The following is a 14,876-nucleotide window of genomic DNA, read 5'->3' as shown; positions in this document are numbered from 1 at the left end:
CCTCGGTCGAGGCCGAAGAGGCAGCTATTGCCCTTGCCATCACGCAAACCTCCGCGGAATACATTTTCAGTGATTCCAAGCCTGCAGTCTTCAACTACGCGGTTGGACGGGTGGCATCCCCGGCCTCCGGTATCTTGCGTTCCGACACTGTTCCCTCTCGCCCAATCCAAATCATCTGGGTGCCCGCTCACGCGGCCCATCCTGGCAACGAGGCGGCCAATTCCATCGCTCGCGATTCGACTGACCGAGCAAGCCCGCCCCCGCCGGGAATGGATACGCGCGATGCGCTCCTCACGTACCACGATATCACCTTGCACTACCGCCTATCTCGTCTCACCTTCCCCCCACCGCACAAATCCCTTTCCCAGCACCACCAACACTTGTGGCGCCACCTTCAGGCTCACACCTTTCTTACTCCTGCACGTCTTGCCCTCTTCCACCCCGGGACGTACTCGCCGGCCTGCCGCTTATGTGACAGCTCCCGCGCCGATTACGATCATGTCTTATTCTCCTGCCCGGCACACTTGCCCCCTGCCTCTTGGCACCTAACCAGTCCGCAGCAGTGGGAGGCTGCTTTGTCCAGCACCGAGCCGGATCTCCAACTCCGGCTGGTGACCTGGGCAGAGGACGTCGCGACTAGGCACGGCCTGGACGCCACAACCGACAGCCTGAAGGCCGCCCACAACGCTGCTTTTTAATTTTCATTACTTCGGGCCTTCTCAATAAAAGTTTTCCGCCGCCGTCCGCATTTGCATAACGGACGTCGAGGGATGTGCTCATCTCTACAAGTCATAAAAATGTGACTGCGTCGACCACCCACGGTTCAGCGCTGAATGTGTGGTTCAAGTACTGTGCTTGAAACGAATGGCGCAGCTGTGGTGGCAGAACGCCATGAGGCCTCAGTTTGAGCTCTGTGCTTGAAACGAGTGGTGCAGCTGTGGTGGCAGAACGCCGTGAAATCCGTGCTGTGCAGACGCTCGAAATATCCAATTCACGTCGGCGTCTTGGCAACCGGCGCCCTGGAGCGGCGCCTCTGTGCCCGCCCTATTCGGTAGCGTCGACGCAATAATATTTACGTAAACAGTCCTTGCTTGACAGACGCCGATGGCGAAGGTGCTGCGATATGCTGCCGGCCAGCTTTGCAGTTTTTCTCACATTAAAAACATGTAGCATATATACATGCCTAGCATGTGTTATAAGACAATGTCTACCATGAGAAGATTGTCAGGAGTGCCCCAGTACTGCTCCCAATCTGGCATTCCACGCTTTGCATGACCTCAGTAAGCATGATGACAATATGGGCCCATTTTCTTCAAAGTGAGCTGCTATTCTGTTTGCAAAATGGGGAGGCTAGCTAAGCTGGTTTGTTCATTGTGTTTTGTCAATTTGATGAGAAATTCTTGGCAATGTTCTTTTAAGGTGCTTTTAAAAGATGTTAAGCCTACCAAAAAACTGCACCATTGGCAGTGTTCTTTGGTGGTGACAGAAAAGTGAAACTGCAGACGACTAAGTTAGTCATGCCCGCATTTTTGGAAAATTTAAGAGCAATATTGGCACCCACAACCATACAACTGTGATTGAGCCATGGATGGTCACATGCTTTCTGCACAAATTATAGGCCCTTACACAACATCAGTGAAGAGCCAACAGGCCAACGTACTGTGTTCCCTTCGACCTAGGCAGTCTACAGTTCATTGTTGTCGCAACAGCTGATCGCCCCGCAAGTTCACAGCCTGTGCCTTCTGCTGCTACTACGGTCAACTCGTCACCCGTGCACAACACTTCTAGTTGCCCTAGTGGTAGTGCCGTTGCTTCTAAATGTTGAGTAACCACACATTGTAGGCTACAAGGGCATTGTTGCACTGCATCTCATCTCCATGTGTGTTGTGTTGCTGTTTGCATACATGTCCTTGTTTGATAAGTGCTCTGAATTTTTTTCACTACTGCAATGTCTCGACTGCACTGTGGCAGTGTTGTATGTACTATCGATTAACCTCCATATACACAAGTGCTTTGATCATCAATCTTCAAAAATGCAACCTTCATGCTGTTCCTTCCTTCACAAGAAAGCTTGCATATCAAACATTATTCTTGCCCCAACTAGAATTGGCAGGTTCAATTTGGTCACCTCACCAGGCATATCTAATCCGCATTCTTGAGTATAGCCAAAACTGTGCTGCACGTTTAATCGCCAGGGATTGCGACCAATATTTGAGCGTATCTAACATTGTTGTCATTGTCACTACCATCCTTGGAATCATGCCAGAATGTAGTGTCGCTTTGTCTGCTACATAAAATCATTCATTGTGAGCAGTCGTCCACCTTGCCTCTTGTTTGTGCATCCCACACATCTAGGTGCTTGCACAATCGCCTTAGCGTCCAGCACATTTTTGGTCGAACTAATGCCTTTGACTTGTCTGCTTTGCCACGTGCCATTAGGCATTGGAATGGTCTTCTCGATAGCATTGCTGACATTGACAACACTGTAACCTTCAGACAAAAAATCAGAAACACTTGAACGTTCAAGTGTTCCTATTTCAGGTGTATGTAACTTTTTTTAATGTAATTATGCAATCGTACTATTCACTGTATAACCCAGCTTTCTAATAGTAGAATTTTACTTCACGATTTTATAATTTCTGTTCTTTTCAATTTATTGCGTTGATCTTGTGTCGCTGTTTATATTTCTAATGTTGTATAACTTTTTCGCTCCTTTGTTATGCGATGCCCTCACCCCTCCACGCAATACTCCTCCTGGAGCCTGTGACGTAGATGAATACATAAACCAGATGGCACTACTGTTTCTTGTGAAATCAAAAATGTGTATAATGTTGTGCTTTTACCAATACAAGCTCTAAATTGTAAATTGTTCTCCTGCAATGTCGGCAATGTATCCATACCAGGCCAGTTGTGTATATTGCCTAGAATTATCGTTCTTAGACCCTAAAAAGTGTGGAATATCCTATCTTCCTGTCTGTCCAGGTCTTTATCCATTTTTCCGTAAACTTGGGTCACTGGGTAATCCATGGTAAAATGGGTAGAGCACTGGGGCTGCTGTGCTGAGGACACCGAGTTTGAAACAAAAATAGGTCACGAGGTATGGGCCGGGCTGCTCACCAATGACAAAAAAAATTTTCTTAGGTGCTGGGCAGATTCGAATCGAATGTCAAGCACCGACTTAGTGCAACCCTGCTAACAGGCGTAGCATGTCCAGAGGGACTCGTGAGGAGCCCGGCTCATACATGACTGATCTCTGTGGTGGCAATACAATGTCTCTACATTGTTTCAATGCTATCGTATTAGCATCGGCATCATCGTGAAATGGGTTGTGCCAGAATTTTTCTTTCTAAATTTATTCGCCTGTACCTATGTGCCACAGCTGAGCTTCTATCTCAACATTAGTTGATCTCAACTGAAGTAATGTATATATAGCCTTAGCTATAATTTCTAATGAGCATGACTGATTCTCACCAACAGTAACAGCCGCTTCAATTCCATCACAGTCTGCACCTGCATTATCAAATATGTTATAGTGAAGTGAGTCTGCTACAACTGAGGATCGAACATGTTTTCAGTTTCAACCAAACCATGCCAATCAATTTCATGAAAGTGGCATTATAAAATTCACAGGCATTCAATTGCACAATGCATGCTTATAGGCAATTTTATATTCAGTTCATGGCAGTTGCCATCTTGGGCTGTCGTAATCTAAATTTTGTGCATAGTGACGTCAAGTTTACTTAATCCTGGAACGTTAAAAACACCTGTGCACTGACTCTAGGTTGTTACAGCCAGAAAAATGGGCATGTGAGCAGCCATGGTGAGGGCGCCCCAAAGCTCCAGTAAATAGGGTGCCTGCATGCGCTCACCCCCCCCCCCCTCACCATTCAGTGCAGAGTAGGGACAACTGCGTCATTTGCAATCTTTCAGTGGTTTATGTGTTCAATTCATTAGATATCTTTAGTGGCACACCTAATTTTTTTTGAGAAGCTCAATCACCACATACCTGTGATGCTTTGTTTCCCAAGCACCAAATAATGCCAGCAACCTCATCACGTTATCATGGCAATCTCTTAAAAGTCACAATTTTATTTGGTCATTTTGACAAGATTGCCAAGCTGATTAAACATGAATTGCACTGAATCCTATATAATCTCAACTCTTTCCTTGATCGGCACCAGTATATCAAGCTTTAAGTTGACAACTTGACGCATCACTTTCATATTCTTCAGGATAGGTAGGTTATCTTTATGTTTGCTTGGATTGTTACACATTTTTGATGGCAAGCGCCATGAACACTTCCAAATTTTGCGAGAACTTTCATTTTTCAACTTCCATTTCATCAGTGACTCCACCACACCTACCGGTGTGATAGTTTTCTTTACATACAAGGAGTATGTTATACTTTCACAAGCATCATCCAAATGTGGTTCACGTTTAAGGCATTCACCAGACATGGTAAAGCAACATTTGGTGGCAGTTGCAGCAAATAGAGCAATGCAACAGTCAGAAAAGCAACCAATCTGCGATTGTACAGTGAAATCCCATTTTTGCAGCTACTCTGACGCCATTGCTGTAATATAATATGTAGAAAACAGACAGCCTAAGCTAATGATCAAAGAACCGCTCAGTGACAACAGAAATTCAGACATGTGATCAAACAACCGCTCAGTGATCCACAGATCCAGACGTGATGCTGCAGCAACTGTGGAATTCCTTTCACGTGTTTTCACAGTACACCCATGTGCACAAGAAATCTAACACTATAGGGTATACCATTTGGGCAGCTGCTTTGGTGCTGCTACCACTGCCAATGTCCTGCACCCCTCAGTCAGTCAATGGGCACTGAAAGTACTGGATTTGCATGTAAGTAACACGACCACAAATATGATGCAATGAGCGGCTTTTGGTCTCTCCTAAAGACAAATTTATTGTGATTATATGTGTCACGAACCTGAATATATTGCGAGGCGTGTCCTGAGGCTGGAAATTTCAAGGAAAAAAGGCATATTCATGCCAGTACGGTAATATCCGTGAAAGTGAGCCATCAGGTATACGGTGTGTCCTCTACATTGAGCTTATTCCAATGACAAAATTCAGTGAGGCACCTGACACAGCCACCAACTCCACACCCCCTCACCACACATTCGTGCTGAGCCCCAACCCACACGATGGACTCCCATGTCTCATGTGAGCAGTGAGTGATAATCCTAACAACATACAGCTTGTTTGAAAGCAGAAACAAACATAAGGGTTCTGCAAACGCCACAATCGAGTTCAGGCTATATTCACAGCATAGCTGCAGTGCACGCTTGCTTGCTGTAGAGACTACCATCATAATAAACATGCACGGCATTGTTGACATTGTAGCATCGTCTCAGCGGGTTAAGATACGATTTGTTGCCCTTTTTGCACAAAAGCACGCGTCTCAATTGTGCGAAATTAGGGCACCACAGCTGCACCACTCGTTTCAAGCACAGTACTCAAACCACACATTCAGCGCTGAACCGTGGGCGGTCGACGCAGTCACATTTTTGTGACTTGTAGAGAGCAGCACATCCTTCGACGTCCGTTATGCAAAGGCGGAGACGGCGACGCCACTTCGACATTTCAATCGTCACTACCTCCGCATTGTCAAGGAACACGGATCACATAACGCAGGTTCTGTATTGCCAGAGCTCACCGAGGCCAAAGCCGCACTGCCACACAAGCACTACTCACGGCTTTCCGCCAAGTAACACAGAACCTACAACCAATACACAAGCAACGCAAGCACAGTCACACACGCAATGTTGAACAACGCGCGGTCGGCGCGGGCCAGAGAACGATCACGCCGAGAACGAACACGCCATCCCATGCCGTCGTCGCTTGGCGCCACCATCGCGCCTTCTCAAAAGTCCCTAAATGATCGTGTCCCTAGGTGCATAGGATCGAGTCACGTGAGGGATTTCATGTTTGTACGACATTTAGACGCACGCCTCCCCAGCATGTTTCTTCAGCACGACTAGAGTGTTCTAGAATAGAATATGGTCGAGTGGGACGAGCGGCTGGGGCGGCGCATGCTCTGCAGTGAGGCGCCCGACGTGGAAAAATACTGGGGCGGCGCTGCGGTCGAAGTGGATGGGGCCGCATCAAGGTCGCGCCGTTGGAAACTGCTGGCGATACTGCTCGGCAGGGTCATTCGTACAACTTCGCGCGCTGGTATTTGCGTTCAGACCAATCAAATGGGGTTCATAATTGCATATGACATGTAGTTATGCCTTAAGAATAAATTCCTTTTCTTTCTTTCTTTTATTTATTTATTTTTTATTATTTTCTAATGCCGCTCGATGATTGCGCGTGCATTGCGGCCGCAGTGTCGGCTTTCATTCTACTATGTTATTGTACGGTTCCCTTTGGAGAAAAAATACTTTTCTCGTTCTTCAAGCAGCATGTATCTCTCGTGTGTATTGTTACGCATATAGTTTCCTATCAGTAGGTCTTCCGAAACGCAGACGAAGCAACATATGTAACCTTCCTGCTTGCCGCTTCAAACAAGTAAAGCATATCTGCCCCATACGGCGCCTTGTACTTAGATTTACGGGAAGCATTGATATATATTAAAAAAAGAGTAAACTGCAGTACAACATTCCATTCAAGTTTCCGCCTTTCTCGCGTAACAGAATGCGGAGTAATTGGTACGGGGTTATTTATTGCAGTCGTATCGGCGCTCGAGGTCGACCTCGAGCGCCGAAAACGGTTTTATAGTTAGCCATTCTATATGCTAATCTTTGGCCGTAAGCCGTACGTGGAATTTTTTTGTTTCCAGTCGATACTTCAGAAAAGAAAAAAGAAAGAAAGAAAGCCTGCGCGGTAGCCTAATTAGTGCCTATATCGTGGATACGGCTTTGCGCTGCTAAACTGAAACTCGCGGGTTCAATCCAGGTGGGAACGAAACGAAAAAAGACTCGTGTACTTCGATTTAGGTGCGCTTTAAAGAACCCCAGGTGGCAAAAACTAAACCGGGCGCCTCATAATCATATCGTGGTTTTCTCACGTAAAACCGAAGAATTTGCTTATATTAAAAAAAGAAAAAAGCAGGTGGCTGCGTTCTTCGGCTTATTTCTGGGGCTGTAAACAACATAAATTATTCTCGAGTCTGATTTCCGAGAAAAACATGTTACGCTTATCCTATATTTCATGTTTATAATATAGAAGCTGCAGAGTTGAGCGGTCATACATTTGGGAACGGCATTACATTTATGCATGCATGCATAAAGGTAATGCCGTTCCCAAATGTATGACCGCTCAACTCTGCAGCTCGTATATCATAAACGGCTGCGTTCAGTTATCCGGTGCACTATCATAACGACTCTAATGAAACAATTGAAGGAACGGCATGTCTCACATACACGCAGAGATATGTGCAGATCTGTTGCGTTCGTTGAAGAAGATAAGTGTACTTACCATATGGGGCACCCAGTTTTAATGGGTTGCAAACATGGTGAGACTGTCAAACTAAGTTTTCCTTGTCTGAATCAAGTTAGCAGATTTACAGGCTGCCCCAAAATGGGGCGTTTATATTGAATGAGAGCTAGGAACTTGTTAATCAGGACTTATTAACACCCGTCTGTTAATTCTCTGAGGAACTGCGCCTCTACGCAACAGCCACGACTCTCCGGCAGCAAAATCATTCGGAATAACAGTCCTCACTTGCATGCAGTCACTCACCTTTGAGCTTTCAATAGTGTTGTCATGCGTTACATTCGAACGGAAATGACTATTCAGCGTCGTACAGTATATCAATGACACTTGCACACACACACACACACAGACACACAATATATATATATATATATATATATATATATATATATACATATGAAAGATGGTTTTGCCTGCTATAAATAGTATTGTTGCGAATGAGAGTTTTATTTCCAGTATTCACTAATAAGTGTGTTTGTTACTGCAAACACGTGCGCTTATTCCGGTCGCGAGTTCTCACTTTGTCATTTCAATTATTGCATTTAGAATATTTGTTATTTCTTCCCTTACCTATATATATCGTAAATATATATGTCTATGTACCCTTTGATTTAATTACCTAGAAATACATTGGTCCTTCTTCGCGCCACGCAGTTAATAAATCTGGTTTATTTCACTCTAATAATGTTTTCTTAGATCATTGGCCCTGATCAATATCCACCAACAAGAAGCGCGTGTAAAACGACAAGATATCAATAATACGTAGCCTTCATACGTAGCCTTCTTACGTAGCCTTCATGGTGCGGAGATACCAGTTACTTTTAGAGGACAGTGGTAAAAACAGCAGTTCACCTGGCTAAAACTATATTTGGCACCGGCCGTCAAGAGTCATGGGCGCACCGAAGCAACTAAACCATTTAAAAATGTACTGCACAGAGGTTCTGAGAGAAAAACTGGGCGTCCGCCAGCGTCCGCGTAGCGAACGCGCGCTCGCTAGCAGACGACGCGCTTGACAACGACAGCAAAATTGAAGACGTCGCGTTGTATAATCCATGCCTCAAATATATATGTTCGGAAAAATGGTTTAAACATATATTTGCAGTTGAAATAAAGCGCTATTTTAAGAGCGTACTATGCGCAATCGGCCTCGGCGCCCGCAGCGAAAGTACGTAGAATATGCCGCGGAGCGCGTCTCCGCCCCAATCCAGTTCGCTCGCAGCGCCCTCGCACTATTTTTCCACACGCGGCGCCTCAGCGGCAGAGCGCCGTTAGGCCCACTCAACCATTGTCTAGTACACACTAGCACGACTACATCCTCAGTGCATATCGGAAAATTCAGATAAAAATTTTTCACGGCGTTTTCCGCGTTAACACTGTATGATTGGACACTCAGACCAGTAAGCTTTCCGTTGAACTAAAAAAAAAAAAAAAAAAAACGGGAACCATAAAAGTGGTTGTCAGGGTAGCCACCCTAGTCAGGGTCTTCAACTTCGAAATCACAAACTGCGTGATCCGCGCGCTCCCGCATGCGAGTCTCTGACAGTCACTTTCGATTTTAAAATGCATTAGTAAACCAAAGCATCTGCGTATATTCTGGAAATTTCATAACGTAGGAAACAGTAATAATATTATTTTAGATTATTTTATTTAACTTTATGTAAGTGACGTCATAAACGTCATAGTTCATTTCTGGCCAACCACCGCCCAACCTTGCCAACGTTTGTTTCTTTTTGGTATTTCCACACGTGCGCGCGCGAAGTGCCTATCTCGGATTCATTGCCTGTGAGTAACTTTTCAACTTTCCTTAATAAACAGTTTGTAATTATCGTCATACAGATAGCTGATCTATAAATGCCTGCTATCGTACCTACTGTTGTTTCGTTACCTTACTCTAGAGTTCCGAGCTTTGACCTCTGAGCGGCCACGAAGTTGTGTTCTCTGGTCGTAGCATGCAGAATGACAGCGTCGCGGTTGCGTCTTTCCCCATGACACATTTCGTTCATCGCTGTTCTTTTACTCCTTAATCGATGGTTGAAGAAAAGCAACCGTCTCTATGATAGCGCTACGAGACACGACGGTGCTTGAACCGTGATAGGCACATAGGTTCGTTTTTCGCCATCGATCACATGGGCGCGCGCATCGCATTCCTACAGGTTGTCTCGCTCGTAGTCGGCGGCTTTATTATTCTGTGAATTTCGGGCTGTCCGGTGATCGTTTGGAGCCGTGCGAGCGAGGAGGTGTCAGGCTGGCGCTTGGCTGCCGGTGCGATCTCCTCGCTCGTACAGTTCCAGCCAATCATTGGCGGCCGAAATGGAAGAAGAAATAAACTTTATTATAACGTGAAATGATTAATGTGGTTGGGGCCCTTAGTCCAGGCCCCGTTAGGTTGGCTCTTACAGAAATCCCCCCTGCATTCACTCCCACGCCCTGCCTCATCTTATATAACAGGTGCCACCAGCTTTCTGTTTACACAAGTTCCGAAACTACTGCAATGCGGTTTCTGATTCATTAGGATTTGTAACACTAGCTTAAGCTTAATTCAGACTCCAAAGCGTTCACTTGAGACTTCTGCATGCTTAGAAACCGGCTACAGAGTGAGTACACATTGCACTTTCGTGTAATTATCTAAACAAGACAGCAGTTCACAGAATGCGGAGGCTTGAAATGATGAAGGGTGGTCCAAGAAGGAATTTCACTGGAGCCGACGTTACGGGGGACTTGTTTTCGTCAGGGCCTTGATGCAGACAAGTCCCTTTGGTGAAACATCATCAGCGTCATTCCTTGTTCAACCACTGTTCATCATTCCATGTAGTTAGGCATTAATCTGATAATTTAATTGTTGTTTGAGTTTCAGTTTATGCTGGCAGTGCATATGTGCAGCTGGTTCTGTTGCAACAGCCTGACTTTGTAATCCTGCACATCGGGAGGATTGGAGCTACATTCCCTTATACTCTAAAAAAATTAATGTTTACGCTCCCTGTGGCGTATTTTGCCTCTAAATAATAATTGTCATCTGTTTTGCTGGCGTTTCCTTTCTTGAAAACTCTGTGCTCGCTACTTTCCTGTCAAGAATGCTACGTCACGCTGATAATGAACATGCCATATGAGACCAGGAAGTACCAATTGCGCAGTGTTATCAAACGAAAGGCACACAATTTAGATGAATGTTGTTTGGGGACAGGATAAGTCCCAATGGGTGCAAACTTTCTTTAGAGTGTACTTGTCTAGCAGGCACATTATGAGGAGGCCTTACCTCGACTTCGATTTCCGCTATTCAGATAATGTTAAATGCAGAAATGCTCTCACTAGACAACTGCCAAATGAATTTGAATGAAATTTGTTGTAAGAGAGACAACTGAATTGTACTGACTGTAGAAGGTGGATATATATTTTATTTAAGGCCTCGTAATTGAAAAACTGTCAAAAATTGTTAAGTTTAAATAACGTTGAAAAACTGTTTATAAATCCATGTACGCAGCACCAAGAAACAGATATTGTAGTTCTGTATAAGCTGCCTGGAAGGACACCTGAAGCCGGATGAAGGTGATTTATATAAGAGTTTATGGCGTACATGAAGTTGATGCAATGTTTCTAAGGTTCTTGCATAAGTCCTCTAACTCACACTTTAGTCACATATTTCTCAGCGTTGCGTGGTGCATATATTTTGTCCATTTTAAGTGTCTAATATGTGCAGTTCATTCTTAAAATTTTCATATCTGTTTAATTTGCCAAGTTATGGAGTTTGATTCTCCAGTGTTATTTTTTTTAATGATATCCAACGTGTTCTGTAAAAAAAAAATTCATGATCTAAATAAAATATGTACTTCCTAATGTTGCTTATAAATGCCAAATAACCAAATCGAATTTGATGCTAAGGAATGATATTTCTGTTCCTGTAGTACACGTGTATAGGAGGAGCTCCTCAGATCAAGCATCCTATTAAAGGGCCTCTACCAGGCCCCGTTGCAGATTTTGGTTATGCACTGGAAGCTGTAAAGCACCATCTAAGAAGCGTTTTACGGAAACAATTTTTCGAATAGGTTCAGGATTGAAGGAGATAGAAGAAACTAACTGTCGTGCTACCGTACCGGCCAGAGGCGTCACTGCTGCTGGAGACGCTCACACCCTCTACCTCTAATAGCGCTCCCAAGCAGTGCTCCTTTCCAGCCTTCTTCCATACAGAGCCGAGTGACACACTGCGGCGTTGAGCTCCGCCTCCTTTCTTGCAGCGTTACGCCTTCCATGTTGTATGATTAGTCATGGCGAGTGCGAAACAAGCACTGAGAAAAGACATTTGTGCATGTGATTATGACTCTGGCTGGGAGCGGGTGCTCATGAGGGAGAAGGAACACGGCTAATGGTTTGAAATTTCAGCTGTTTTTGAGGGTGCGCAGTACTATAACATATTGCAAACACGATTGTCAGCGCGTCATGTGTACACTGCGCTGGATTGTTAAAAATTGACCAAACCTGGTAAGGGGCCCTTTAAAAATAGGACCGAAAAGCTTTTGCTCAAAGTAGAGCGCCGTGGAATGTGCTGGCATTGCCTCAACATTTGCCTCTGCTGCATTTGATTGTCTGCTGCAATTCTTATGTTTTCTTTTTGCTCTTCTGAACATCCAAAGCAAACAAGAAAATGAACACATGCTTAGTTTCAACAGCACTTACTGACTTCAAAAATAATGTGAGCATTGGAAATTACAGCGACTGCTAAGAGGCAAAAAAAAAAGCCATTGAAAATAATCTCGGCAAAGTCTGCGTAATAATGAATCCAGCATTTTCCGAAGTTTTTCTGCCCGTCTTTCTGCTTGTTAGTTTTACATTTATTTAGAATTCCCGCATTGTTTACGATATCTGTGCTCTTCTCACAAGAAATCAAATTGCTCTCTGGCAAAAAAAGAACTGCAGCTCATAGCTTGAGGCTAGATAAGTTTTTTTTTTTCATTTCACAAATTATCCGAAACCCCACGCAATAGTATTACATAGGGGGTAGGTTACAGAAATATGGAAAAAAATTGTTTCGTGGCTTTAAAGGGACTAACAAGCAATTTTATGACTATTTTTTATTATTGCAATGGAAAGCTTAATTAGATTGTTGAGTCATTCAGTGGTAATGCAGAAAGCTCCGTGGAACCTTTTTCATTGGAATTTTTGTATCTGCAGAGAGGATGTAGTTGTTCACTGGAAGCATGCTGGAAATGATAAGCTAGTGCGATAGTGATTATACGCCGGCATTGTTGGGAGTCAGACGACAAGTGCAGTCCTAGCTTTGAGAAAGTAATATTTTGTTTATCAAGCCGATGTTCCTGTGGTTCATGTTTTCCGAAGCGTTCAATTATTTTTACAATAGTGAGTGGGCACTCCCATTTTCTGGGGTGCCCACTCATTTCATCACCACTCAGTGTCACCAGACTGCCTTATGGTTCAGCTGCAAAACATTAAAAAATTCAAATACAAATTTTCTATTTACCTATTCAGATTTTGCCAGCTTTGCTGTGGGATGTGTACGGTTTTAACATTCAATGCTTAATTTAAACTCGAAAGTTTGGCATCATGGCTCCTTTAATAACAGCTGACTTATGTGCAGTAATCTCGTATATTACATCCGAAGTACCAAGGCTTCACCGCCAGTTTGTGCCATTTACTGGTTCTTGAGACTTTCTTTGCCAATTTAACATTATAATTCCTACTTAACTCGCGAACAGCGTGCTGGATTCTATCAATATAAATCAAGGTCATTTCATTCTCAACATCTCACAACACATTCTGGCCAGTTGTCAGTCCATTTAATGTGAAAGATGATTTGTTACTCCGTGATTTACAGCGCAAAAGGACGGAGACAAGCAAGGGGAAAGGACCACATGAGTGCTAGTGTCGTACCTTCGTTTCGCCCGTCTTCGTCCTTTTGTGCTGTAACTCACAAATCTGTTCCAGCTCACCCAGCGTTCCATTCTTATTTATGACTTGTCACACTTGAAGGAGATTGAAGGGCAGGTGATAAGACCAATGTCAGGGAGAAGGCCTTGCCAATGTTTGGCTGCCTTGGGAAAAAGAAGAAGCACAGAATGCTTTGTTGAGGGCTCGGGGCACGAGTAACCCGTAATGCATGACTAATGTGATGAGCTGTGTGAATGGCAACAGTGGTAATGTCATTTTATTTCCTATGCCAAGGGAAGGCTGCACGCATTAGGTGATACTTCAGCATTGAAATGACTTCAAATGCAGTGAGGCTGAGTGTCAAGGCGTGGTGATGGCAGACGCAACGTCAGTGAGAACGGTGGCAGATATCCAGCGCCTTGGTGAAGCCAATATGGAGGAAGGTGCAAGAGCCTCCGTTGCCATTGGGGCAGGCGACGGACAGACCCTCGAGGAGAATACCGTGGCCTTCAAGAGGTCTGTACTCATCGCCTTGTCACGTACCCATTTGTACAGAGGCTGTCTTGTACCCATGCATGAGAGAGAAGGGAACATTTCTTAAACCAAGCCGTACAGTGTTAACCCACTTAAGAGCTAATTTTATAACTTTCTTTGCCTTTTCCCTGGCGTTTGTCATTGTTTTCTCGATGGACATCTATGTAGCCAAGTTGTTATGTATATATTTGTGGATATATTCATGATTCAAGCACTCAGTGAGCCCGTTCGTCTGAGGATGGTATAAAGTGGTGATTCTGTGCTGCATGGAGTAGCAGCGCAGGATATCGTCAATGACTTTCGACGGGAAGGTACGTCCTCGCATCAGCCAGCAACTGCTTATGCGTTTGTCCCAATAAATCCAAGTGTCCACATCATCTTCTTCAAATAGCACGTAGCAATATAGACAATTTGGCTTCCTGGGCATGTGCTGGCTGTTGTTTCACTTAGTAGCTTTGGACCACTGGCTATGTGCCCGAATGCTCAGCTTGCTCCTGGCTGCTATCCGGCTCACTAGCCAACTTGGGTCACCAGGTTCATGCCACTGGGTGTGTGCCCATTTTTGACTAACACCTAGATTGGGTATGTTCCACTGTTGCACCATCGGTATAGAAGCCGTAATGTATTTAGAGATCTGTTGTACTGATCCGTGTGTACACCTTTCCTCCCGTCAAAAGTTCTTCCCTCGACAAGCATCATTTGTCACCTTCGTCCTCGTTATGCACACAGCTACCAGCTGCAGCTGACGAGCCTGTGCCCATGTTATCCACTGCTTCTGCTACCTTGCTAACTTAAGCAACCTTTGCATCATGTGGATTCCAACATTACATGGATCTTGTTTTTTCTTTTAAGTAGTACCATAATGAGTCACATTTAACAATAAAATTCTTTGTTCATATAGTGGAAAAACAGAGGTAGGACTACACAAACTTTGTTTCACAGATGACATTGTCCTGTTTGGCAACACTCGGGATGCATTGTGACAAATAATTGAGGACCTT

General features: G+C 44.3%; 1 protein-coding gene across 2 annotated transcripts in view; it reads left to right on the top strand.

Annotated features, from left to right (window-relative positions):
- The first annotated feature begins 9,143 nt into the window (after positions 1–9,143).
- The window catches only part of LOC119466409 (uncharacterized), a 56,881-nt gene continuing 51,148 nt past the window's right edge, over positions 9,144–14,876 (top strand). For both annotated transcript variants that reach the window (XM_049657383.1, XM_037726926.2), the window contains exons 1-2: positions 9,144–9,246; positions 13,690–13,857. In XM_049657383.1, coding sequence (XP_049513340.1) covers positions 13,715–13,857 — 143 coding nt within the window. In that variant the 5' untranslated portion in view covers positions 9,144–9,246; positions 13,690–13,714. The remainder of the gene's footprint in view (positions 9,247–13,689; positions 13,858–14,876) is intronic.

The sequence above is a fragment of the Dermacentor silvarum genome, chromosome 10 (assembly GCF_013339745.2).
Source record: "Dermacentor silvarum isolate Dsil-2018 chromosome 10, BIME_Dsil_1.4, whole genome shotgun sequence".
In the NCBI taxonomy this organism is placed as follows: Eukaryota; Metazoa; Arthropoda; class Arachnida; order Ixodida; family Ixodidae; genus Dermacentor; species Dermacentor silvarum.
The sequence above is the reverse complement of the archived record's forward strand: the minus strand, read 5'-3'. Positions and strand labels throughout refer to the sequence as shown.